Consider the following 24,471-nt stretch of genomic DNA (forward strand, 5'->3'; position numbering starts at 1 on the left):
TAGGGGCCAAACTGAGGTGCAGGGAAACCAATAGTTGTATTTTTTCCATCTCTGCCTGCAAACCCAGCTCCCCCAACTTGAATCACCAGAATGAGATGCTATTCACAGTAGATTCTGCATAGGTTCAGAACATTAGCCAAACACAAGTTATGCTTTAGTTAAATATAAGTCAATACAGGAATATCAGGGTGATACGTAATGGCCTGTGATATACCAGAGGTCCAACTAGATGATCTAATGGTCCTTACTGGCCTTAAACTCTATGAATCATGATCATCAGTGGGGCTCAGATATCTTGCCAGGTTTTGATGCACTCCGTAGGCTTGGTTACCCGTTGGTGGGGGGGCTTTTTTGTCATGATTGGCTCTGCAGAACTCTCTGCATCATGGTGGCCTCAGACCTCGGCTGAGATCCACTCCTCTGTAGTTTATTTTTGATAATGAGACATTTTATTATCCTATACACTATTTTGTCTGAAATTTGACTCTCCGTGTTAACCAGCAATTTCTAATGAAGAATGATGTGCAATAAAATTAATTGGGCAAACTACAATAAATATATATTACTCAGAACAAAAATATTTTCTTTTGGTTAGAAAATTACTCACCACAATTTTGGTCAGTAGCTAGTTGTAAAAATGACACTGTATATTATTTTGTTTCTTGCAGCTAATCACGTTCAGCAACTTCAATCAGCATATGCTACTTCTCATCAGTTCCAACAAATGTCTAAGGACTTTCAGACCTGGCTGGACAAAAAGAAAGAAGAACTGAACCAGGCTCACCCTATATCGGCCAACCTTGAGTCCTTGCAGTCGTTAATTGGAGAGCAGAAAGATTTTAAGCAGACCTTGTCTGACCAGATTAGTTCCTATGAAAAAATTGTTGCAGAAGGTGAAAGCCTCCTACAGAAGACTCAAGGAGCTGATAGGGCAGAGTTGCAGTCTCAGCTTGGCATGCTCAAAAGTAACTGGGATGAAATGAATAAGCAAATAAGAGAAAGGCAAGATAAGTTAAGTACTTGTCTAGAGAAAGCCCTCAAGTACAAAGAACATGTAGAAAACCTGCAGCCCTGGATAGAGAAGTGCCAAAATAACCTGTCTGAAGTAAAGATTGTCATAGATCCTCTCAAAATAGAGAATTCTATTGCTCAGGTGAAGGCCTGGCAAAAGGACTTGGACAAACACCATAGCATGGTGGAATTATTAAATAATGCAGCCGACAGTTTGCTCAATGCCAGTCAAACAGATAAAGAAAGCATTACAGAAGAGAAAGTGGCATTGAACCAGAAAGTGGAAATGGTCACAGAACAATTACATAGTAAGAGGGAGACCTTGGAAAACATGGCACAAAAGCTAAAAGAGTTTCAGGAATCATCCAGAGAAACCCAAAGGCAACTTAAAAGTGCCAAAGAGCAGCTAGAAGTTCATGATGCTCTTGGACCCCAGGCTTGTAGTAACAAACACTTGACAATGTTGCAGAGCCAGCAGAAAACACTTCAGACTTTAAAGCCTCATGTGAACTTGGCCAAAAAACTTGCCCAAGAACTAGTGGTAGAAGCTTCCAATTCAGAAGGTATTGCTGACCTCTTGTTGCAAGCTGAGTCTTTAGAGCAAGAATACAGTACAGTCAGCCAGCAGGTTGAAGGCAAGTGTTCATTCTTAGAGACCAAACTTCAGGGAATTGGCCATTTCCAAAACAACATCAGAGATATGTTTTCTCAGTTTGCAGAGTTTGATGATGAGCTCGATAGCATGGCTCCAGCAGGAAGAGATCTAGACACTCTGTGGTCACAAAGAGAGGATATCAACAATTTCCTCAAAAAGCTGGAAGATCTTATAACAAGTAATGAAAATGCCAATAAAACCTGTAAAATGATGTTAGCCACTGAAGCGTCTCCTGATCTAGTTGGTATAAAAAGGGACTTAGAGGCTTTAAGTAAACAATGCAATAAGTTACTGGACAGAGCAAAAGCCAGAGAGGAACAAGTGGAAGGAATTATTAGTCGTATTGAAGAGTTTTATAGTAATTTAAAAGAATTTTCCAGTCTGCTTGGGAGAGCTGAAGAACATGAAGAATCTCAAGGTCCTGTTGGAATGGAAACAGACATTATTAATCAACAGCTGAATATATTCAAGGTAGGAAGAACGCTTTCTTATTATTAGAGTACTGTACTACAAAACAATTTCTGAGTAGAACACTCTGTAATCCTTCACTTAATGTTTGAAAGGGGTTGTTTTAAGATTGGAGCTCGAAGGAGAAATGCTCCTACTCCATATCAGTCCCATCACTATGACCTGGAGCTGCTGTTTCTGTCCTTCCTCAGGTTCTGCATTTCCTCTTTGCCACATCTTGGTGAACTCTCATCCCCCTGCAGCCCAGCCTGCCACTCCCGCACTCCAGCTCCTGTTCCCTGATCCGTTCTTTCTCCAGGTGCCAGTGATCCTCACTGTCCCTATTTCCCTATCCATGAAACCCACCCACCTCACCTCCCTAAGAGGTTTTCATCTTACTGACCTCCACACAATTTCCAGGTAGGTGCTTCACTAGACTTGCCCATACACCACATGGACCTGCTCTCTCCTCCATGGCTGCAGTTAGCTCCAGTCCTACAAACATGCATGTGCTCAGCTTTACTGTCATGAGTAGTCCCATCACTTCAGTGGGACTAGTCACAGTAGTATAGTTAAGCACATGCATAAGTGTTTGCAGGATAAGGCCTCTAGTTTTCTCCTCCTATTCTGACATTCTGTCCTCAATTCCAGCCTTTCACTCCAACTGTCCCTCCAGGTAGGCTCCACTAACATCCTCTTCTCTTCTGCAAACCACATCCACCACTCTAGCCAGCGCTAAATTGGAATCTTGTGTAAATTAATTCAGGAAATGTCATTAAAATCTCATTTTCTTCCCATAAAATTAGGGTGTTTATCTTGGAATCCTTATCCAAAATCCCCTTCCCCACTGCTATGTATAGTTGTACTGTGTTCTGATTGGTGGCTGTTGTCCAGGTCAGAAAAAGCTGCATTTCAGTGATGTTGCATGTATATAAATTGTAAAGTGCTTTGTGATGAAAGGTGGTACATAAAATATTATTATTAAACTTCAGCAAATGATATTTCAACACTCACGTAGCTGGATAAAAGTGGGCAGCCTTGGAAAAACATGGCTATAGAACATTATATTAATCATATATTTATAAACGACAGTGTTTTAAAAGATCATATATTTTCTAGTGACAGTATGGCAACATTCTGAATTTTTTGTTTAGCTTTGCAACATATGGTTTCAAATTCAATGCAGTATTGACTCCAAAGTTTGTGTGACTTATGTTAGCCTTGCTTGTTCTGGTTTACTTTATCATAAAACAGTCCTCTATAACATGAACTAAGTCGTATTCTCAAAAAGAGTACTAGAATTGAAGAAAAGTAATTGTACACCTTTCCCAGCAGAGGGTGCTTTTTTGCTTGTTTGGACTGAACAAAACAGTGTCAGGATATAAAACTGGATTCATTTTACATGCATCGTATGAGAGTTTGTTTGAGTTTTACTGCTGACTTTATCTTCTATAAACTATGATCTTTCAAAATGCATAAATGCATACAAAAGTGTTGAAATAATAGTTATATTGTGAAAACATTCTAGTAGATTGTTAGGATTAAAATTGTATGCAACTCTGAACTGACCAGTATATATCAATTTAGAAACAGAAACAAATTGCTTCTCTTTGAACAATGTTAGTAAAACACTTGGAAAACAATAAGCAAAATGATTACGCTGTGATTACTATTGCTTAGATTGGTGCAATGATTTGTGATCTATATCAGGGGTTCTCAATCTTTTTCTTTCGGAGGCTCCCCTCAACATGCTATAAAAACTCCAGGGCCCAGCGCAGGAGGGGGGAAACTGGGGGCTCCGGGACGGGGTGGGCCCTCGGGCATAGGCATAGTTTGACTTCTATTTTGGGAGGGCAGGGGCTGGCGGTGGTTGGGCCAGCTCCACACGGCAGAGTTCAGGGAGGCAGCGCCTCCTCCATCCCCTGACTCACCTTAGCAGACCAACCAGCCTGTCTGGGTTGTGTGTGTTGGAGGTTCACTTAGGGTACAGGGAGCGGGAAGCTAGGGGCTGTGTGTGGGCAGGGGGTAGCTCATGGCGCAGGGTTGGGGGTAACTGGGGCTGTGTGCGGGCAGGGGGTTAGCTCAGGATACAGGGAGGGGGGTAGCTGGGGCTATGTGCAGGCAGGGGAGTAGCTCAGGGTACAGGGAGCAGGGAGCTAGGCACTGGGTGTGGGCAGGGGGTAGCTCAGGGTGCAGGGTGGGGGTAGCTGGGGCTGTGTGTGGGCAGGGGGTAGTTCATGGTGCAGCGAGGGTTAGTCGGGGCTGGGTGCAGGCAGGGGAGTAGCTCAGGGTGCAGGGAGGGGGTAGCTACAGGCTGTGTGTGGGCTGGGGGGGTAGCTCAGGGGGAAAGGGGGCTGGCTTGAGGGGCAGGGGGAACCACCCCCAGCATTCACTGGCGGCGCGGTTGGGGCCGGGTCCCTGTACTTCCCGCTGCTGGTGAGTGGAGGCCCAGTCCTACTGCAGTCCTCAGGGGTGGAAAGGGGCGGGGCTGGGGCGGAGCAGGGGCGGGAAGAGGTGGGGCAGAGGCCATGGGGAAGAGGCGGGGCAGAGGCTGGAGCAGTTCGCAGCCACGCAGGGCATCAGTGCCCCAAATTTCCTGGTGCCCTACATAGCTGCGTACTTTGCGTATGGGTAAGGACGGCCCTGCGGGGGAGCTAGGGGCTGTGCGCCAGGAGAGCTCCCTGTGGTCACTGCTCCCCAAGGGCTCTGCCGGCCACAGAGCTGGGCCCCCTGCCTGGGCGGCTCTTACCGGCTGCATGAGCTGAGGAGCAGCCACAACCCGGCTGCCCGCTCCGTGGCATGAGCCAGAGTAGCAGCTGCCTGCACTGCCGACTCCGGCTTTCCGCCTCTGACCTGGCTAAGGGGCGGGGCCTTGGGGCGGGGAGAGGAGAGGAGAAAGCGGGGTGGGGGGTGGAGCTGCCCTCAGGACTGCTCCACTTTAGCACTGTAGGGAGGGGGGGTGCAACCAGTACTCGGAACTTAGCCCCGGGGCTCCCGGCTTCAGTGCCAGGGTGGAGGCGCCGGGGCTCCTGGCTGTAGCCCTGTGGCAGGGAGAGGGGGGCACCAAGACTCGGGCTCTGGGTTCCAGATGTGGGGTCCCATGACCCCCCTGAAACGGCTTGAGGCTCCCCAGGGGGCAATAGACCCCCAGTTGAGAACCACTGATCTATCTGATAGTTCCATATCTCTGCTGCTTTCGAAAGTGGTAGCCATTTAAATATAGCTCCAGGTTTCTTTAACCACAAAAAGTCTACACCCTGTGGTACAACTCCGAACAAGCAGGGCCCTCATGTGGAGGCAGTCTGACTAGTCCAGAAATAAGGGAGCTAGAAAATAGTACCCCAGGTCTTGTTTTTTGCACTCTTATATGCCTTGTGTCATTTTTACTCCTCTGGGCCAGTGAGCTAAATACCACTACAGTGGAACAGCAGGTATCCTTGTAGAACAGCTGTAGCAGCTTTGTACCACCTTATCGCTGCTCTTGAACAGCATTGTATTATAGGTAGGCACAAGCAATCCTTCACCTTCAGGGTGCAGCCTAAATGCCAGTGCTTGTACTCCCTGAGAGGAAGAAGCAACCGGCTAATGCAGCCTGGAGCTTTCCACACCCCAAAGACGCTATACAGACATGTAGGAAGACAGAGTCCCTGCCCTGAAGAGCTTGTAAACTGAAAAAGTGTGATAAAGGAATATAAAATAAAGCATCTGCTCAGGGTAATAGCTGGCACAGATACACACAGAGATATAAGCTAAAATTTTATATGTAAGCTTGTATATTTGTTTGAGTTATAACAATTAGTTTTACGTTTGTTAGTTGGTTTTGGGTGGGCACACATTGGCATTGAAGTGGGAGTGAAGAGTTGTGGAAAAGATGAAGGGATTGTGGGAATAAGAGGTGAGCGGGTGCCAGGATTAGGAAATTTGAGGGGAGAGGAAATGCACAAGGGAAAGGGGAGAAAGGAAGGTAAGAAGAATGGGCAGAGAGAGTGAAGCTGGGCAGTTCAAGGGTTGCACTGGTAGGAGAGGGACAGGGCCAAGAACCAGTGGCATGCTTCCATAGGGCTGTTCTCCCTGACTCAGCAATCCATAGGCAGAATGGCTCCAGCAGCAGCTGCTTTGAATGGTGCTGCACTTTCATGCACATCCACATCTTGTCACCTCCTCTGAAGTGCAGCTGTGGCTGCAAAACCACAGTCTCGTTCTTTATGACTTTAGCTTCTGTGGTCTCATAGAAATTTGCTTCTGGGTGGATAGACTCATTCAAACAGTCTCCTTATGCTCTTGATGGAAGGATCTTGCAGATTGGGCCAAAAGGTGCTTCTGTGGTTTGGCCAACTTTTGCAAGCAAAGAATAGAGCGTTGTGATATTTTTTGGTATCTGATATTAAAATTCACAATTGTTAAAGAAAAACTTATAGGTGAAGTGTGACTCATTGTATTTGTATTTCCTCTAGATAATCTGCTCATTTCAGTCACTGTGTAGTGTGATATCCAAAATGGGTACCACCAACTTTAAGTGGCACTAGCAAATGGAAGTAAGACTTGCATTAACTTGAAATCATGTAGTTTTAATGTGAAATGTTTACATTTTGGGTGAAAGATTTGCTTTCTGTATGGCAATTGTGTAAAGTGTAGTGGAGTTCATTAGAAAGCAGTACCAGAATTGCTGCTTCACAGGATAAACCAAGAGAGAGTTATTTTGGATTTACATCAGTGTAACTGAAAGCAGAATTTGGCTCAGTGACTATAGAACAGGCAAAAAGGATCCCCGTTGGTATTCAGAGAAAAGTGATTAAAAAAGCAAAAACAAATAATTTGGTGTTTCTGTTCAAAACTGTTTTAATCTCTTACAGTAGCTGGCATTTTGTGTTTTATGGCATTTGTTTCCTTCAGCTTTGTCACGGACTTTTGTTTTCAAATAAAGGATGCAATGAATGGATCTGAAACAAAAGGGAATTCCAGTAGGTGGACTTGCTGTATTTAGTTACGCTGCTTCTACGTTCTGTTTTCTTTAAAAATAACCAAAAAACTTTAGAGATGAGCCTGAACCAACCTCCTGGATTTGGGATCACCCAGAACTTCTAGCATTTAGATCTGAATTCATAGCTAGGTCCTATCTTAAAAAAACAAAAATAAAAAGCTCATTCAGAGAACTATCAAATTATTACACACCTTAAAATCTTTCCAAAATGCTTCATTAATTTAATTAACAAACCTTCCCAGCTTTCCATTGAAAATACATAGAATTGTTGTTAGCTTTCATCACTGGATGGTTCTTCCCCTCCCTTCCCCCATCCCCAAGAACAATAGCAGTGCAACTATTAAAGGTTTTCCTTCATATTTGCAGTGTGCCTAGAAAAGGATGGTTTCTAATTGGACTTCATAGGAATCTTAACCTTGATGAATATTCCTGTTGATGAGTTTGAACTAAGAGTTTAATTGGTTTATGCTTATTGCGTCCACTGTGTTCTCTGACTATTACATTGAAGCAAGATAATGTTTACTCAACAATCTGAGGTTTATTTTCATATATTTAACTAAACAGTTAAAATCCAAGGATTTTTTTAATGTACTGATTTGCAAATATTCCATAAAACATCATAGATCCCTTTCAGAAGGTTGACCTCTCTTTACAACGTATGGGAAACAAAGAAAATAGGGTAAAGAATTGTGTTTTGATTATTAATCAATCTAATTTTCTAAAAACAACAACATGAGAAAGTAACTAATACTTATGGAAGTAGCATTAGGTTATTCAAAAAAGGTCTTCATTTTAGCTGGTCAAAAATGGGAAAACCTTTTACAAAAATGTTCACAAAAAGTATTCCTATTTTTTCCATTGAAAAATCAAAACTTGGAAATTCTGGTCCTGATTCTGTCCTGTTAAAGAAGGTACCGCTCCCTTTGAATTCATGGGATTTTGTTTGTGGTTGGACTGGTGGGAATACACACTATTGATGGGACCTCAGAAGAGTAACCATGCAGGTTACATTTTTCTAATTTAGAGAAACCTGACACTTCAGTCTTAAGATTAATATCTCTTTGACATAGTTTAATATGTCATGGCTGTGTTTAATTTTATGGGCACTGGAGACTTTATATTCTGTGATAGCTGTACTTACCAAAAAAAGGCAAAATGCATGAAAGAAAAAGGACAGAATTTGTTTCATACCCTTTTACCTTTTGGTATATATCTGAGCGTACACATATTTTTATATGACATTTTTTTCTTATTTTTAAAATGCCCTTATAACAAAAATGTATGTAATGTTTTTATTTCCTAATGTGCTTATCTAATAAAACTTTGGTAGATTTTATTCAATAGTGCACTGTTAAGTTTTAATACCAAATGCCATATGCTGCCCTTAATCTATGATTAAAACTCTCACTAAAATTGATACCAAATATCAAGAGCAGTATAGGGCCCTGGTCAATAATAGTATGCAAATTAGTGTTAATGAAGAAGCAGCTTGTACATAACCTCTTTAATAAGTGTGTTATGTGCCAATCTCCAACCTCTTTGGATTTACATTTGTTTTAAATTGACATTGTCAGGTAGTTTAGACACAAAATGTAGGAGTTCCTTTAATGCCTTTTTAACTCTTTGGGAATCAGTACCCTAATATTAATATAAACATTTTCGTTATTTTTTATTTTAGTTTCAATAGAAATAGGCTTTTTTTTTCTTCCGACTTAAAATTTCCCCATCTAGCATTTGCAACTCAGACATTGCAACATTGTGCAATTGTATGAGAGTCAGAAAGTGAAAATGAATAGAAACAAAAGCTGAAATTGATGCTGATTTATTTCCATTTTCCAATTTGAGTGAAATATAAAAACTATACAGACAGACTAAATAAAGTCAAATTGGATTTTTTATAACATTTTTGTTATAATTTCAGATTTTATCAGTAAAACAGATAAAGATACATCTAAAGATTTAATTTTTAACATGACAGTATCCCTTTAAAAGATGACACTATTGGGTTGTGTGTTGAACTGTAGACTGTGCTTAAAAACTATGCATATCATCACCAGAAATCCATGATGAACAAATAAGAGGTTTGATTTGTGTTAATTCAACATACTGCACTGGATTGTTTTTTATATAATTAAGCAAAATAGTGCTGTTTCTGGTGGTTTGAAAAAATGTTCTGGAAATTTGTTCTGTGTGGTGTCAGGTTACCTAGCTAAGCTGTGCCATGTCAGTTTCAACATTTTGAATTAATTAACAGTATTTCATTGTGCTTCTAAGCAAACCAGGTCCTCCACAATTAAAGAATGCATTCTAATTTACATGATGTCATCACCAGCTAGTTTGTTATAGTTTGGTATGTTGAGTCTGGAGGTTCCTCCCACTGAAACAGCTCAGTCTGTTTCAGAGACAAGACAAATGGTAAAAGTGAAAAGATGACTAAGAAGTTAACTGTTAAATCATGTGGGGCAGAAAACATAAGGGGGTAGAGCTAAGAGGTCAGGCACCTACTAATGCTTGGCCAGAGTAATACTTTGAGAACGAATGGGATAGTAGCAGATGTTGCCTAAAGAAAAAAAAAGGGTGTTTCTTTAAGCTCAGTGTTGGGAGGATGCCTGTCAGTTCGTAAGAAACCAGGGAGAGCTGGAAAGCTTATCAGCTACACTGGATGGTACATGCAAGCGTTCATTGTTGGATTTCCTTTTATGCCTTCTTCTCTACGGCTGCACTTCAAAATAAAGACAAAACGGTGACCACAGTCTGCCAACGACGGTTTATAGTTAAGTCTTGCTGAATTTAAACGGAACATAAATCTGCTGTGCCTTAGGAAAAGAAATGCTGTAGTTATTCTGCGCTGCAGTTGCCTTAAACAGGATAACAACTTTCCGGGAGGATATTTTGAAAATGAATAAAAAAAAGTTGCTTTTCTAATTACTAGTTTAAAGGGCTGTTTGATTGCATTCGCCTGACTACTTAGAAAACTGTTTTCCTGTGGAACTTCTGAATACGCCACAAAGAAGCTTAGTTCAAGAAGAAAATACACTGCCTTTCAGATTAAGGTTATTTATAGCTACTGCCAAAAAAAGTAAAGGACTGTTTTACTATTTTTACTATTCTGGATTTAACTTATTTTTCCCTGAAGATTTTCTTTGTGCCTTGGTCTAAACTGTACACAGCTACTGTGGGATCTTTCTTTTGAAGCTTCTGCACCATGTCTTATTTATAAAAGGAGATGGAATTCTGCAAACCATTTAAATGGATTACAGTTAATCGGTCACCTACAGAAGATAATGTGCTGCCTACTATAATGCTTATTCATTTGGAAGGCTTAATCTGGAGATTTAAGATACAAATTTTGACCTGCAAAAAGAAATGGAACATTCTGTGGAATGTTATGTGTATTTGAGACACTGTTGGGTTTTTGCTTTGTTTTGTTGTTATATTGACAGACTTCTGCTCCTTACTTACAAAAGCACTTTATATTTTAGGAATAAAAATTAAATAAATCACAGCCTGGTAAAGTTATAGTTGCTTTTGCACTGATTATGACCTTAACCACCTCATAAATTATGACGTAGATTTTGTATATGTGCTAAAGGCAAGTTGACTGTAGTTGTTCAGTTCAATAATGTTTTTCATGTTTTTCATTATATGTCACACTTCCTGAAAGCAGAGGCATAGTAGTATATTTCTGTAAATACTTTCAAAATGGGGAAGCCGCTTAGCAGGCCAGACTGTTTACGTCAGAATCCTTCTTGTGTAGGGAAGGGTGAAGAAGATGAAGATCTAAATATGGAAGACTGTTACGTTCCTCAGAGGTCAATCTATGACACAGTGAGACTGAATGAACAGATTGATTCAGGCTCCAAAGGCAGCCTCTCCTCAAGACATTTCACAGATCGGACTTTGCCATATAGTCATAGAACACTGGATATTAGTACTTTGTGCCCCAATGGTGCCCTTACTTCTTCCAGTGTATTTGAGCTCAGAAGTCGCGAAGTTAACAAATTAGATGAAAAAATGATATTTGATGCACTTAAACTGAACAGTGATATAATTCGAACTGCTGGATTACCCAAAACAAAATCTCACACAGAAAAGAAAGAACATAGAAGATCATGGAGAATGTTTGTTCCACCCAATTTTGCAGACTGTGCAAATAAAAGTGAATGCTCATTTGTTGAAACTGCTGATAGATCAGATATAGCAAAAGCAGGCAAGTGCAAATGGGGCACTAATTCCCTCACCTCAGAAGAGGATGACTCTGGTCTATGCAGCCCTCCAACAGAAAGAGAAGAAAAACAAGACCCATTATTAGCAGGAGAGCAAAGTCAAATCAGAAGTATATCTTCTGCAGAATATATCCATGTAGTAGGTCAATTTAGACAATTTTTTCCTGCTATTTCCAGTAGTGAACAGCTCATCCCATTGCTTGATTGCAGTAGTGCCCCTATTGAAGAGAGCTGCAGATTGACTTTACATGATGTTTCACAAACAGAAAAAATAGTGCAAAGTAGTCCTCAGAAATGTGAAAATGAGGAGACAGGGACCAAATGTTGTTACTCACAGAGTTCTTTGAAAGAGAACATCATATCAGATGCAGAACATCTCCAAGGTCATGGAGAAAACCATTTTACCGCAGACAAAGGAAAAGTAGAAAACGAGTGTGAAGTTGAAGAAATGAAAACACATGTCACAATGATAGAGGGGGACTGTGTGGATGATGCACCTCAGCATTTAGGCATGTATTATGCAAGTATTGCTGTTAATGCTAGCGACACAGATTTAGCAAAATATGAGATTTTGTCTGATGCAGAGGAATCTAGTATAACACATACAGATTCAATGGAAACAACATTTTCTGCTCAGGAACAGGAGTTAGATAATACCATAAACTGTCCACAAGCTAACCCAATGAGAATGAAAAGGAATGTCTGGACTACAGGAACCCACATAGAAACCTTGGATACAGTCTGCAATGGTCTATTGTCTAATAAGGTAATTCAAAACAAAAGGGTCTTGGAATCATTGCAGCAAAGGCCAAAAATTGTTCGTTTTGTTATCATCAAAGTGACTGACAGAGTTTCTGATTATAAAGTACTATTGCATCTAGAATTTTATTTTTCATTTACTAAGAAAATCTGATTACTAGCATAATTTGCCTAGCACATTACAAGATGTCAGAAACTGGTGAGATGCTCGCTTTAGTAAAAGAATGAGGGGCAGTTTCTGACAGGGCTGATTTCTTCCAGCTGTTTGGTGCATGGCTATTATTGTCCAGATGGTGTTTGTTACTCTTCATTTGGAATGCTTCCACTGTGCACTGATGTTACCATTCAGTTTTTACACAAATTGTGGTTAAAGGCAATGCCATTCAGTGACAGTTCTGCCTGATTTATTCAGCTTGACCAGTCTTACTCATAAAGGTACAAATAACGGTATCAGTTTATTGTGGTTTCCAAAGTACATAGATTAAAGATTTGTTGCATGTACTGAAGCCCTTTTTCCTGAAGCTGCATGCCAAAAAGTGGATCTGAAGTTACAGTAGTGTTTTACAAGCACAAGATCTTATAACATTTTCTGAGTGGTGGATGAGGAGAGAAAGTAAAGAGTAAAGCTTTGTAATAAGTAAGGGGTGTTTGTCAAGTCTGTAATCTTTTTCTGCCCACTCTGCTTGATGTTTGAACTATTTCAGGGTTTGTTGCTGAACCGTTCTGGTAAATTACCCTCAAAGATCATTTTAATTTATTTTAAGCTTATGCATTGTTTACAAAGAGATGTTTTTAAAGGACAAGTTAGGGCAAAAGGCTCAGCCATCAGTTGTAGTGCACTGCCTTTGAAAGATAAGGAGTTTTGGAATATAAAGGAAGTCCTTGTTATATATATATAGTGGTTATCCCAACGTAGGAAGAAATGCTTGCTACTTTCCTTATTTTGCAGCAAAAGGGAACAGCGAGCTTGTTGGTAGTTGTAAATATTCACCAAATTGCTGTACAAAGTTTGTAGTTTGCTTGCCATTGTGATTGAGGTTTTGGAAGGTGAGTGTAGGGTTACCAACTGTCTGGTATTGGACCGACCTGGCTGATTTTTTTATGGATTTGCCAGTTGCCAGAAAAATAACTTAATCTGCCGGGGTTTTTTATAATTTAATCTGCTGTGGGTCTAAACATTTGCATTATAACCACAATACACTGGGATATCTAATGTTAAAAGTTTCTGTGTCCAACTAAAGATGCTGCAGTGCTCCCACTTCACAGTTTAAGTGATAACAGATCAAAACTGTTAAAAATACAGCAGCTGTCTGCACACCAACACGCAAGCGCATCCTGCATGTGCGTGAGAGAGGGTTTGTGTCATGGGAGAGTGAGGATATGTGCAGTGTTGTCAATCTTATCTATATGTGTTATATCTCTAGATACTATATAAGTGGCTGTTGAAGGGAGGGGGCGGTCTTGAAGTTGCCTAGTGGTTGAGGTTGCATCGGGCTTGCCTTGTGTGAGCGGGGGGGATACCACGGTTTTTGCATTTCAACCCTAGGTGTGCATAAACCCCAGCACTTTCTTGCAGGTGCTCAGTGTATTTTCTGCAGCCTCTACAGTGGCATGTCAAGCACATAGAAATTTGCTCCGCCACGTGATATCTGTGTCTTTAAAACACATAATTCACCACAGGGTTTTTAGTGCCAGAAAAGGAGAGTAACTGGTGTGCTGAAAGAGCTTCCTGCTCTTCAGGAAGCTGAAGAAGGTTGCTTTGAAAGCACTAAACCTAAAACAAAACTGTTGCTGAATGTCACTATAGAAGGATTTAGGGTCAAAAGTTGAGCATTCTTTACCATTGTTTATTCATCCATTATTTTTCACTTGTCTATGTAATCAATGCGGGGGCTTTAGGCCAGTTTCTGAACTCATTGACACTGGAGTCACTTCAGAGTAATTCAACTGAAATAAATTGAGTTAGCCTGAATTTACACTGGTATTACTATGAAAATAGTCTGGTTCTGCAAAGCTTAAATCCAGTCATAGACAATAGAACTGAGAGAACTACTTAGAGCCCATGCAATCTGCAGAACTGTCCTATATAATAATTATGGCTACATTTTAGTCACGGGTATTTTTAGTAAAAGTCAGGGACAGGTCACGGGCAGTAAACAAAAATTCACGGCCCATGACCTGACCATGACTTTTATTAAAAATACCAGTGAATAAAACTTGAGGGGGGCGGGTGGGATCCTGCCGGGTGCCCCTGCGTGCTGCCTTCGCCTGCAGTCACTGCCCCTGCAGCTCCCATTGGCTATGGTTCCTGGCCAATGGGAGCTGCGAAGCCAGCGCTCTGGGTGGAGACAGAGGGGACGGGGATGGTGGCCCAAGACTGCCCCAGCAGTGGCCAGTGCACTTGGTGCAGGGGCTGCCCACGCTGCCTCTGAGCCAGGTGCACCGGCCGCTGCAGAAGTCATGGAGTTCATGGAAAGTCACAGAATCCGTGACCTCCGTGACAAACTCGCAGCCTTAATAATAATGGGTATCTGCTGTTGTGCTGCTGCACCCACCTCCATATTCCAGAACTCATTTGCATTTCCTAAAACCTAACCTAAAAATTATGTTTCCTTCCCTAAATTTAGGCTGTGCCCCTTGTCCAACATTCAGAGACATTGCCCAGTTTGCTCCCTTGATGTATATTGTTAGTTTTCAATTCTTTTACTTACTTTTATATTGTCACTGTATCTATAGACCATGTTTATATCTCTCTGAGCCTGCTTTGTTATTTTCTAGATGTATCTCCCACTGTCTCATGGGTTCTTGTATCAGGTTTGTTGCCCTGCTTTGTATGTGTTCTAGTTTTCTATCATCCTCCTGAGCTGTGTTAATGTGAACTATATACAGTGGCCACATTATGCCTAGGGTTGCCAACTTTCTAATTGCAGAAAACCAAACACCTTTGCCCTGCCTTCTACCCTGGCCTTTCCCAAAGGCCTTGTCCTTGCCTCACCCCTTCTCCGAGGCCCCACCGCCGCTCACTCCATTCCCCCTCCCTCCATCGCGCGCTCTCCCCCACCCTCTCTCACCACTGGGCTGGGGCAGGGGGTTGTGGTGTGGGAGGGGGTGAGGGCTCTGGCTGGGGGTGCAGGCTGTGGGGTGGGGCCAGGGATAACAGGCTTGGGGTGCAGGATGGGACTGGGACTGAAGGTTTGGAGTGTGGAAAGGGGTTCAGAGCTGGGGCATGGGGTTGGGGAGCGGGCTACGGGAGGAGTTTGAGTGCCTGAGGGGGTTCCAAGCAGGGACAGGGGGTTGGAGCAGGGGAGGGGGTTTGGGGTGTGGGCTCCGGTCAGTGCTGACCTCAGGTGGCCCCGGCATTTCCTGGGGACAGAGGAAGTCCGTGCGGCTCCCAGGAAGCGGCAGCATGTCCCTCTGGCTCCTATGCGGAGGGGCTGTCAGGGGAGCTCTGTGCGCTGCCCCCGCCCCAGCGGCGGCTCCACTGCTCCCATTGGCTGCGGTGTTCCCAGCTAATGGGAGCTGCGGAGCTGGCGCTGGGGGCAGCGTGTGGAGCCCTGCCGGTCGCCCCTCCACCTAGGAGCCAGAGGGACATGCCGCCACTTCCCAGAAGTGCTCACCGGGCACTGAGCCTGCCTGCCCCGCTGCAGCCAACCAGACTTTTAGCAGCCTGTTCAGCCGTGCTGACTGGAGCTGCCAGGGTTCCTTTTTGTCCGGACGTTCCAGTCAAAAACCGGACACCTGGCAATCCTAATTATGCCTCATGAAGGCAGGCACGTTTGCACTATGGAAATTGCACTATTTATACCAGGACTGAATTTGTCCCAGTATCCCAGCTGCAATCACACCAGGGTGGTTGCTCACATCCTAGTTTTACATGAAATCTCCTTCTAAACAAAATACAGCATTTGGTTTTTAGAGGTACAGTACTATAGTTGGTTGGTTGGTTGGTGGTGTACTGTCAACATAGATTTTTTTCAACTTTAATGGCATTGATTGTTTTTAGGATTTTCTTTACTTCACTAAATATCATTTCTTTTTAATAATGCTATATAGCTATATGTTAGTTTTCAGTACTAAGATTTTACTCCCAATATCCACATCACAGTTGCTTATGTTCCACGTGTTATCAAACAATAGTTCAGATGTGCCTTTGGTTTTCCACCTGCAGGTATTCCAGAAAGAAGAGATTGAACCACTGCAAGTTAAACAACAGGAGGTAAATTGGCTAGGACAAGGCCTTATTCAAAGTGCTGCTAAAAATGCTAGCACCGAGAACCTTGAGCATGACCTTGAAGATGTTAACACCCGATGGAAGACTCTCAATAAGAAGGTTATTATTTTGTATATTCACAAAATCAATGTTTGCCTTCCTTGTTTAGTATTTTCCCCTATGTGTCATCTTTCAAAAAACAGGACATTAAAATATGTTCATGATAGTCATGGATTCTGTTACCTTAACAGAGTAACTTTCTTTGTAATTTTCTTAAAAATATTTGTGTCAATAGCTGCCAAAGTATGGTTGTCATTTCTATAGTTCTGTCCATTTTTCTGTAGGCTTATTCCTGGCATTCTTAGTCAGGAAAGGTTCCCCCAGGACTCTTTGCTCCCCTCTGCATATGCAGAGCAGGGACAAGTTTAATAGCTCAAGTTGTGTGGAGAAGGGATGGAGGTGAGACACATATATGGGAAAGGTAGCTACATGTTTTTTTCTCAACCATGTTGTAGTCACTTCTCTCTCTCCTTCATCCACTGTGATTCTTTCTGTATTCACATTCACCATGGTATCAAAAAGTCTCTTCTATCATGTTCGTATTCACCATGGTATCTGAGCATTTTCCAGTAGTGCACTAAGCGGCAATAGGGCTCAGCTATGTGTGCCAGTGGCATGTTCCCTTTAATGCACATCAGAGTTTATGGTGCTTTAAGCATTGCAAGTTACCCCTACTCAGAGGAGCAACTTCCCCCTTGTGCCTTTCCTATGCCGTGAAAGGTTCTTGGACAGCAGGTAGGGATGGGATGTGGCAGGGGTGGGAGGCAGGAAAGGTGCTCATTGTCACAGATTCCACCTCGGAGGAGCACTGATGCAGTGGAGCAACAGGTGTCCACGGTTCATGGATATGTTTTCTACTTCCATGCCTTTTAAACTGTGAAGGGAGCATTGTCCCTAATGGGGAGTGCAATTTGGGGTCCTTGGCTGAGTCCTGTTACAAGGAAGCCCTTGTAAGTAAAATACACAATTCCTAGAGGCATGTTTCACACCACTGTATCTCACCATAGTACCACTGTAGAACATAACTGTACAACACAGGAGTATTATTTCTACTGCATCATTGGGATAAAATAGTTTACTGGGAATCAACCTAATTCCTTTAAATGGAAGACCACAGCCTAAGAGGTAAGTGCCCTTGTTCATAACTACAGTGGTGGAATTTTAAAATGATGAATGTGAATTAACTTCTACACAATGATGAAGAGGTATAAAAATGAAAATACACTACAGTAATAAAGACAGCCATTCTGCAAGCCTTGGTTAATTGGCAGAAGTAGGAGGGGGGAAAAGGAAAAGTGAGTAATACTCTCTCTGTCTTTCTTTCAGGTTGCTCAACGAGCTGCTCAGCTGCAAGAAGCTCTTCTCCGCTGTGGAAGGTTCCAGGATGCCCTTGAATCTCTGCTTAGCTGGCTCATTGATACAGAAGATCTAGTGGCCAATCAGAAACCCCCATCTGCTGAGTTCAAAGTTGTGAAGGCCCAGATACAGGAACAGAAAGTAAGTGAAACTTATTACTGTAGATTCAGATTCTCTCTCTGCTTCGGTGATGATAATGAATCCCAAATCTTCACTGAAGCAGAAAATCTGCTCAAGTGTACTGTATTACAATCAAGTGTATTGAAGTATTTAATGCAGCTGTGCTTTCCATACTCTATCTTCTGGAATTATGTGGAGGGGTGTGACATTTCATTGTAGAAACTGGGCTCTGATTCTCCTTCATCTGTACTTGGATGCAAGTGCAAAATCTAGCAAGTTAAAAACAAAAAGAATGGAGGCATTTTAGACACAAAGCAGGAGATAAAAATCAATGTTTGGTTAATGGAGAAGTAGAAAATGAGAAGGGATAGAATTTTCATTTTAATATTTGCAAAGCGGTATTACAAACAGTGGAGCTAACCACTCTAGACATGAGCAGCATGTAGTAAGTGCCTAAATCCCACTGTCTTTGCATCCTCAGCCAGAATGTTGGTTCCCCAATATTGGTCATCTCCAATGTACGCAATAGTATGTGCTGGTATAAGGAGGGCTCCAGGGATTATCATCTCTTCTAAAATTTTCGTAACTAGAGAAGAAGTGGGCATAATGCAGCTCATGGACCAAATCACTGCAATTCTCCAATATGGCCCAAAGTCATTCTCATATTTAACGTAGAGGCACAGTCTACAAAGCCTGAAATTGCAGCATGCAGTAGAGCATTATGTGCCAGTAATACTGCAGAGACAGAGAGGTGGAGTCCCTCCAGCCAACAAAGGAATGGTGGGAAAAGTAGGGAGATCATCAAGTTTTAGACAGAAATATGGAAGACTCTTGGGGGAGAAACTAATTTACTGGGTGAGGTCAGTGAACCCAATTTTCAGGCATCCCAGACATGTGATCAGTGGAAAATGTAACTGCACGATCAGAGCAGATGAATTCCACTTTTTGACATAATTTTTCAGATAATAGTGTATTTTCAAGCATTTTTTCAATTGTTATTGATTTAAGTTTTTAGTTGCACAAACTTATGGGTTTTAAGCATTTTATTTCTATTTTTATCATTTACATGTTCACAGCTGTGTGAAACAATGCAGGGGCAGACAATAATTAATGACAGTAGATGTTGAGATTCCACAAGTTAAAGCTTTATAACCATTAAAACAAAAAATGCATCACTTGTCAAAATATACAAAGTAAACAATATCCTTAAATCAAACTGCACTAAGTTCTCAAGCAGCATTTTTCTTACTTTGCCTGTCTGTAAATTTCAGTTATTATCAATGGAAATATGTTTTCATCCCTTTTGTATGTAGGGTGAAATCAACAGTTACAGGTAAACATCTAATCCTTCCAAGCCTATATATGTTATCTGCACTTTACTGAACCTCAGCAAACATGCAGTTTTTCTATAAATGCTCTCACAAATTATAATAATAAAAGCTCATTAGCAAATACAGTGGATGTTAAATGTGACATTTTCCCATATGCGTCTGCACCAGTGAGGGCTGCCACACATCTTCGTCACACAAAAACCAATTAATACACTCATTTACAGGGAAAGGTCTTTTGTGGGGCGAGGACTTGGTGGATGTCTGCCACTTTCAACGGATAGAGAAACAACTAACTAGCTCAAGTCAGAATTAACTCTTTTTACAATATTCACATTTTCATGGTAATTCAAGCATCTAATATTTCTTTGCAATTGTCCTTTTAAGCAGAGTGTAAATTTTTAACAAGATCTTGATGAATCTGCCTCCTTACATTTCCACAGCTGTGTGTTGTTCAGTTGCTTCCTAGCAATTTGATTTTTGATTGCTTTATCTCCAGCTTCTCCAAAGGTTACTGGATGACCGCAGACCTACCGTTGAGGTAAGCAAGCGCGAAGGGGAGAAAATTGCAGAGTCAGCAGAACCTGCTGATAAAGTGAAGATCTTGAAGCAGTTGAGTCTCCTGGATAGTAGATGGGATGCATTGCTCAGTAAAGCTGAAACAAGGTATTTGAAATTCTTTCATTCCTTTGAGAAATATGAGTTCAGCAGGGGATAGATGACTAGAAGCAGCATGTGGAACTTCATAATCTGAGACTTCAGAAGCACTATTTTTTTGTTGCTATGTCAAATTTATTGTGCCCTGATGATAATATATATAAAGCTGATTAGTAAGAAAAGCAAAGGAAAATAGCTTGAACAGATCATTAGCTATTTAAAAAAAGTTTTACTATCCTGAAAAGCTAAAATGAGATACTTTAGTGAGATCACACATACATCTTCTGATTATCTGGAACACTACACCTGCATTAGTATAGGCAGAATGTAAATTCCTTGGTGGAGAAACCACATTCTCTCTGTTCTGTATGGCACAAAACACGCAATCAGCTCTCAATAAATATGGTTCCTTAGAACTCTTAAGATCCTGAAATGTGGCTAGAAAGGGAGAATATTACACTTCTCATTTTCAAATCAGGGTTATCTGAAGAAATGGATTATTGGTCCGGATCCTGTGAGTTGCTGAGCTCCTTATTCAAGGTGCTGGGCTCCCTCAACTCCCAATAAAGTAAAAAAAAATAGTGCCACCATCATGCTCAGAGCTGTGCAGACAAAATAAGATGACACAGTTCCTTCCCCGAACAACTTACAGTCGAATTCTAATATCATTACAAAATTCAGATACACATAACACACAGGAAGACAAGTTAACATGAATAGTGCAAGTGTCTTTGGAGGGAGCAGTGTTTGAAGAGCTTTGCTGAAGAAGTGTGCTTTCAGAGGGAAGATTTGAAAAGAGATCACTTGGTGCTTGAGAGGAGGAAGAGAGGGTGCTGTAAGCATGTGAGATAGCATGCATGAAGGCACAAAACTGAGGGGGGAGACAGAGGCAAGGAGGGTGGTTAGGTAAGACTGAAAAGAGTGTAAATGTATAACATTATGCATTACAATGCTAAACAATGAAATGCTTTTACCTGTATACTATATTATTGGGATTGAGATTCAGGCATTAAGTTTGTTTGGACTCCTCTGACACTCCCTAATCTTTCTAGCTGTCTCCATCTATCCCTATTGTTATTTAAGCCCTCATTTGTACACCGATAATAATAATAAATAAATAATAACCGGATTACTTTAAGAAATTAGTAGATTCAGTTAATAGGCTATTATACCATTCTGTGTTTAAAAAAAATACAAGGATCCATGACTCATTAACTGAAGTAAACGTTAATCTCATTTAATTTAATATTATCATACGAGTCTGGTGAAATTTATTTTCAAATCAAATTACAAGTCTGTCCAGTCCATCTGTTTAGATACAGGTTTGTCTCCATAATTCTTTGATTACACTTCTGAAAACTAAAATGACCAAAGACATATTTCTATTTCTTGGGAGAGAATCGCCATTATTCATAACTTTAACACCATTTAACACAGGATGGATTTTTCTAAAGTCTTAAAAATAGAAACCACTAAAATAGTCTGCCTTGGGTGAAATTTATAGGCGAGTAGGACTGAGAAAAATATTTTTGTAAGGGTGGAATAAAGAACAACAGAATCATAGAATCTTAGAATATCAGGGTTGGAAGGGACCTCAGGAGGTCATCTAGTCCAACCCCCTGCTCAAAGCAGGACCAATTCCCAACTAAATCATCTCAGCCAGGGTTTGTCAAGCCGGGCCTTAAAAACCTCCAAGGAAGGAGATTCCACCACCTCCCTAGGTAACGCATTCCAGTGCTTCACCACCCTCCTAGTGAAATAGTGTTTCCTAATATCCAACCTAGACCTCCCCCATTGCTCCTTGTTCTGTCATCTGCCACCACTGAGAACAGCCGAGCTCCATCCTCTTTGGAACCCCCGTTCAGGTAGTTGAAGGCTGGTATCAAATTCCCCCTCATTCTTCTCTTCTGGAGACTAAACAATCCCAGTTCCCTCAGCCTCTCCTCATAAGTCATGCGCTCCAGACCCCTAATCATTTTTGTTGCCCTCTGCTGGACTCTTTCCAATTTTTCCACATCCTTGTAGTGTGGGGCCCAAAACTGGACACAATACTCCAGCTGAGGCCTCACCAATGTCGAATAAAGGGGAATGATCACATCTCTCGATTTGCTGGCAATGCCCCTACTTATACAGCCCAAAATGCCGTTAGCCTTCTTGGCAACAAGAGCACACTGTTGACTCATATCCAGCTTCTCGTCCACTGTGACCCCTAGGTCCTTTTCTGCAGAACTGCTACTTAGCCATTCGGTCCCTAGTCTGTAGCAGTGCATAGGATTCTTCCGTTCTAAGTGCAGGACTCTGCACTTGTCCTTGTTGAACCTCATCAGGTTTTTTTTGGCCCAATCCTCTAATTTGTCTAGGTCCCTCTGTATCCGATCCCTACCCTCCAGTGTATCTACCACGCCTCCCAGTTTAGTGTCATCTGCAAACTTGCTGAGAGTGCAGTCCACACCATCCTCCAGGTCATTAATAAAGATATTAAACAAAACCAGCCCCATGACCGACCCTTGGGGCACTCCGCTTAAAACCGGCTGCCAACTAGACATGGAGCCATTGATCACTACCCGTTGAGCTCGACGATCTAGCCAGCTTTCTGTCCATCTTACAGTCCATTCATCCAGCCCATACTTCCTTAACTTGGTGGCAAGAATACTGTGGGAGACCGTATCAAAAGCTTTGCTAAAGTCAAGGAATAACACATCCACTGCTTTCCCCTCATCCACAGAGCCAGTTATCTCATCATAGAAGGCAATTAGGTTAGTCAGGCATGACTTGCCCTTGGTGAATCCATGCTCACTGTTCCTGATCACTTTCCTCTCCTCTAAGTGTTTCATAATTGATTCCTTGAGTACCTGCTCCATGATTTTTCCAGGGACTGAGGTGAGGCTGACTGGCCTGTAGTTCCCCGGATCCTCCTCCTTCCCTTTTTTAAAGATGGGCACTACATTAGCCTTTTTCCAGTCATCCAGGACCTCCCCTGATCGCCATGAGTTTTTAAAGATGATGGCCAATGGCTCTGCAATCACATCCGCCAACTCCTTTAGCACCCTCGGATGCAGCGCATCCGGCCCCATGGATTTGTGCTCATCCAGTTTTTCTAAATAGTCCCGAACCACTTCTTTCTCCACGGAGGGCTGGTCACCTCCTCCCCATACTGTGCTGCCCAGTCCAGCAGTCTGGGAGCTGACCTTGTCTGTGAAGACAGAAGCAAAAAAAGCATTGAGTACATTAGCTTTTTCCACATCCTCTGTCACTAGGTTGCCTCCCTCATTCAGTAAGGGGCCCACACTTTCCTTGACTTTCGTCTTGTTGCTAACATACCTGAAGAAACCCTTCTTGTTACTCTGAACATCTCTTGCTAGCTGCAACTCCAAGTGTGATTTGGCCTTCCTGATTTTACTCTTGCATGCCTGAGCAATATTTTTATACTCCTCCCTGGTCATTTGTCCAATCTTCCACTTCTTGTAAGCTTCTTTTTTGCGTTTAAGATCAGCAAGGATTTCACTGTTAAGCCAAGCTGGTCGCCTGCCATATTTACTATTCTTTCTACACATCGGGATGGTTTGTTCCTGCAACTACAGTAAGGATTCTTTAAAATACAGCCAGCTCTCCTGGACCCCTTTGCCCTTCATGTTATTCTCCCAGGGGACAGAACAGAACAGAACCCCATCACAAATGTTGGAAATCTTAGAGATGTTGTAAATATTGCCACCTTAGTTAGGGAACAAATCTGTATCCTTATATTAAGATAAATCTGGCACTGACAAAAATGAGAGTTTTAAACCTGAACCAGGAGTGCAGGATTGGGGCTGTACAGTTCATACCACATCACTGAAAAGATATTTAAAGACTTTATTTTACAAGTTGGAGTGAGCAAGATAACATGTCCTGAGTCAGCAAAGTACTTCAGTATGTGCCTAACTTTAAGTATATGTGTAAGTCCCATTGAAGACAATAGAATTTAAGCATGTGCTTAAAGTTAAGCAGAAGTTTAAGTATTTTCCTGAATAAAAATGAACCCTTGTATTTAAATGCTCTGCTTAAGAGATCCTTAGGTTATTTTTAACCAAGTGCATATGAATGCAGTAAAATTTATTTTATTAACAAAAGATATCAAGTATTGGAATCTCTTGTTCAGCCAGTATGATTTTTGGAGTCTTTCTTATTAACTGTACTTTTATATAGTTGTTGGTTTACATTGTTTTTCTCTCTGTACTGCGGACGTGTATCTGTTTCAGCTTGTGGCTGGCTTCTACAATAATGTGTAGAATGTTTTTTAGTGATGAGGGCCTGAAGAGTTTTATTGAATCTCTCACACACACTTCATCGCAGAAATGACCTTTATCTTGGCATGTTTACAGGAATCGTCAGTTGGAAGGTATCTTAGTGGTAGCACAGCAATTCCATGAAACTTTAGAACCCCTGGTTGAGTGGCTGACCACCACTGAGAAAAGGCTTGCAAATTCTGAACCCATTGGAACACAAACTTCTAAACTGCAGCAGCAGATTTCTCATCATAAAGTAAGATATAAACCAGACATTTGTGTCATTCATATGGGGAATTCTTTTTATGTGAGTTTGTGAAATACAGTAGAACTGGGATCTCTGTTTTTTTTTTACCCATTAGTCCAAATTTGATACATTTTTATTTATAATTGACA

At 41.6% G+C, this 24,471-nt stretch overlaps 1 protein-coding gene across 1 annotated transcript in view; it reads left to right on the top strand.

Moving 5' to 3' along the window:
• Window positions 1-24,471, top strand: part of DST (dystonin) — a 361,566-nt gene that overhangs the window by 259,323 nt on the left and 77,772 nt on the right. The window contains exons 52-56 of the mRNA XM_026654897.1: window positions 669-2,137; window positions 16,248-16,409; window positions 17,676-17,846; window positions 19,653-19,819; window positions 24,172-24,331. Coding sequence (XP_026510682.1) covers window positions 669-2,137; window positions 16,248-16,409; window positions 17,676-17,846; window positions 19,653-19,819; window positions 24,172-24,331 — 2,129 coding nt within the window. The remainder of the gene's footprint in view (window positions 1-668; window positions 2,138-16,247; window positions 16,410-17,675; window positions 17,847-19,652; window positions 19,820-24,171; window positions 24,332-24,471) is intronic.

This window comes from Terrapene carolina, unplaced genomic scaffold (genome assembly GCF_002925995.2).
Source record: "Terrapene carolina triunguis isolate 2854851 unplaced genomic scaffold, T_m_triunguis-2.0 Scaffold42, whole genome shotgun sequence".
NCBI lineage: Eukaryota > Metazoa > Chordata > Testudines > Emydidae > Terrapene > Terrapene triunguis.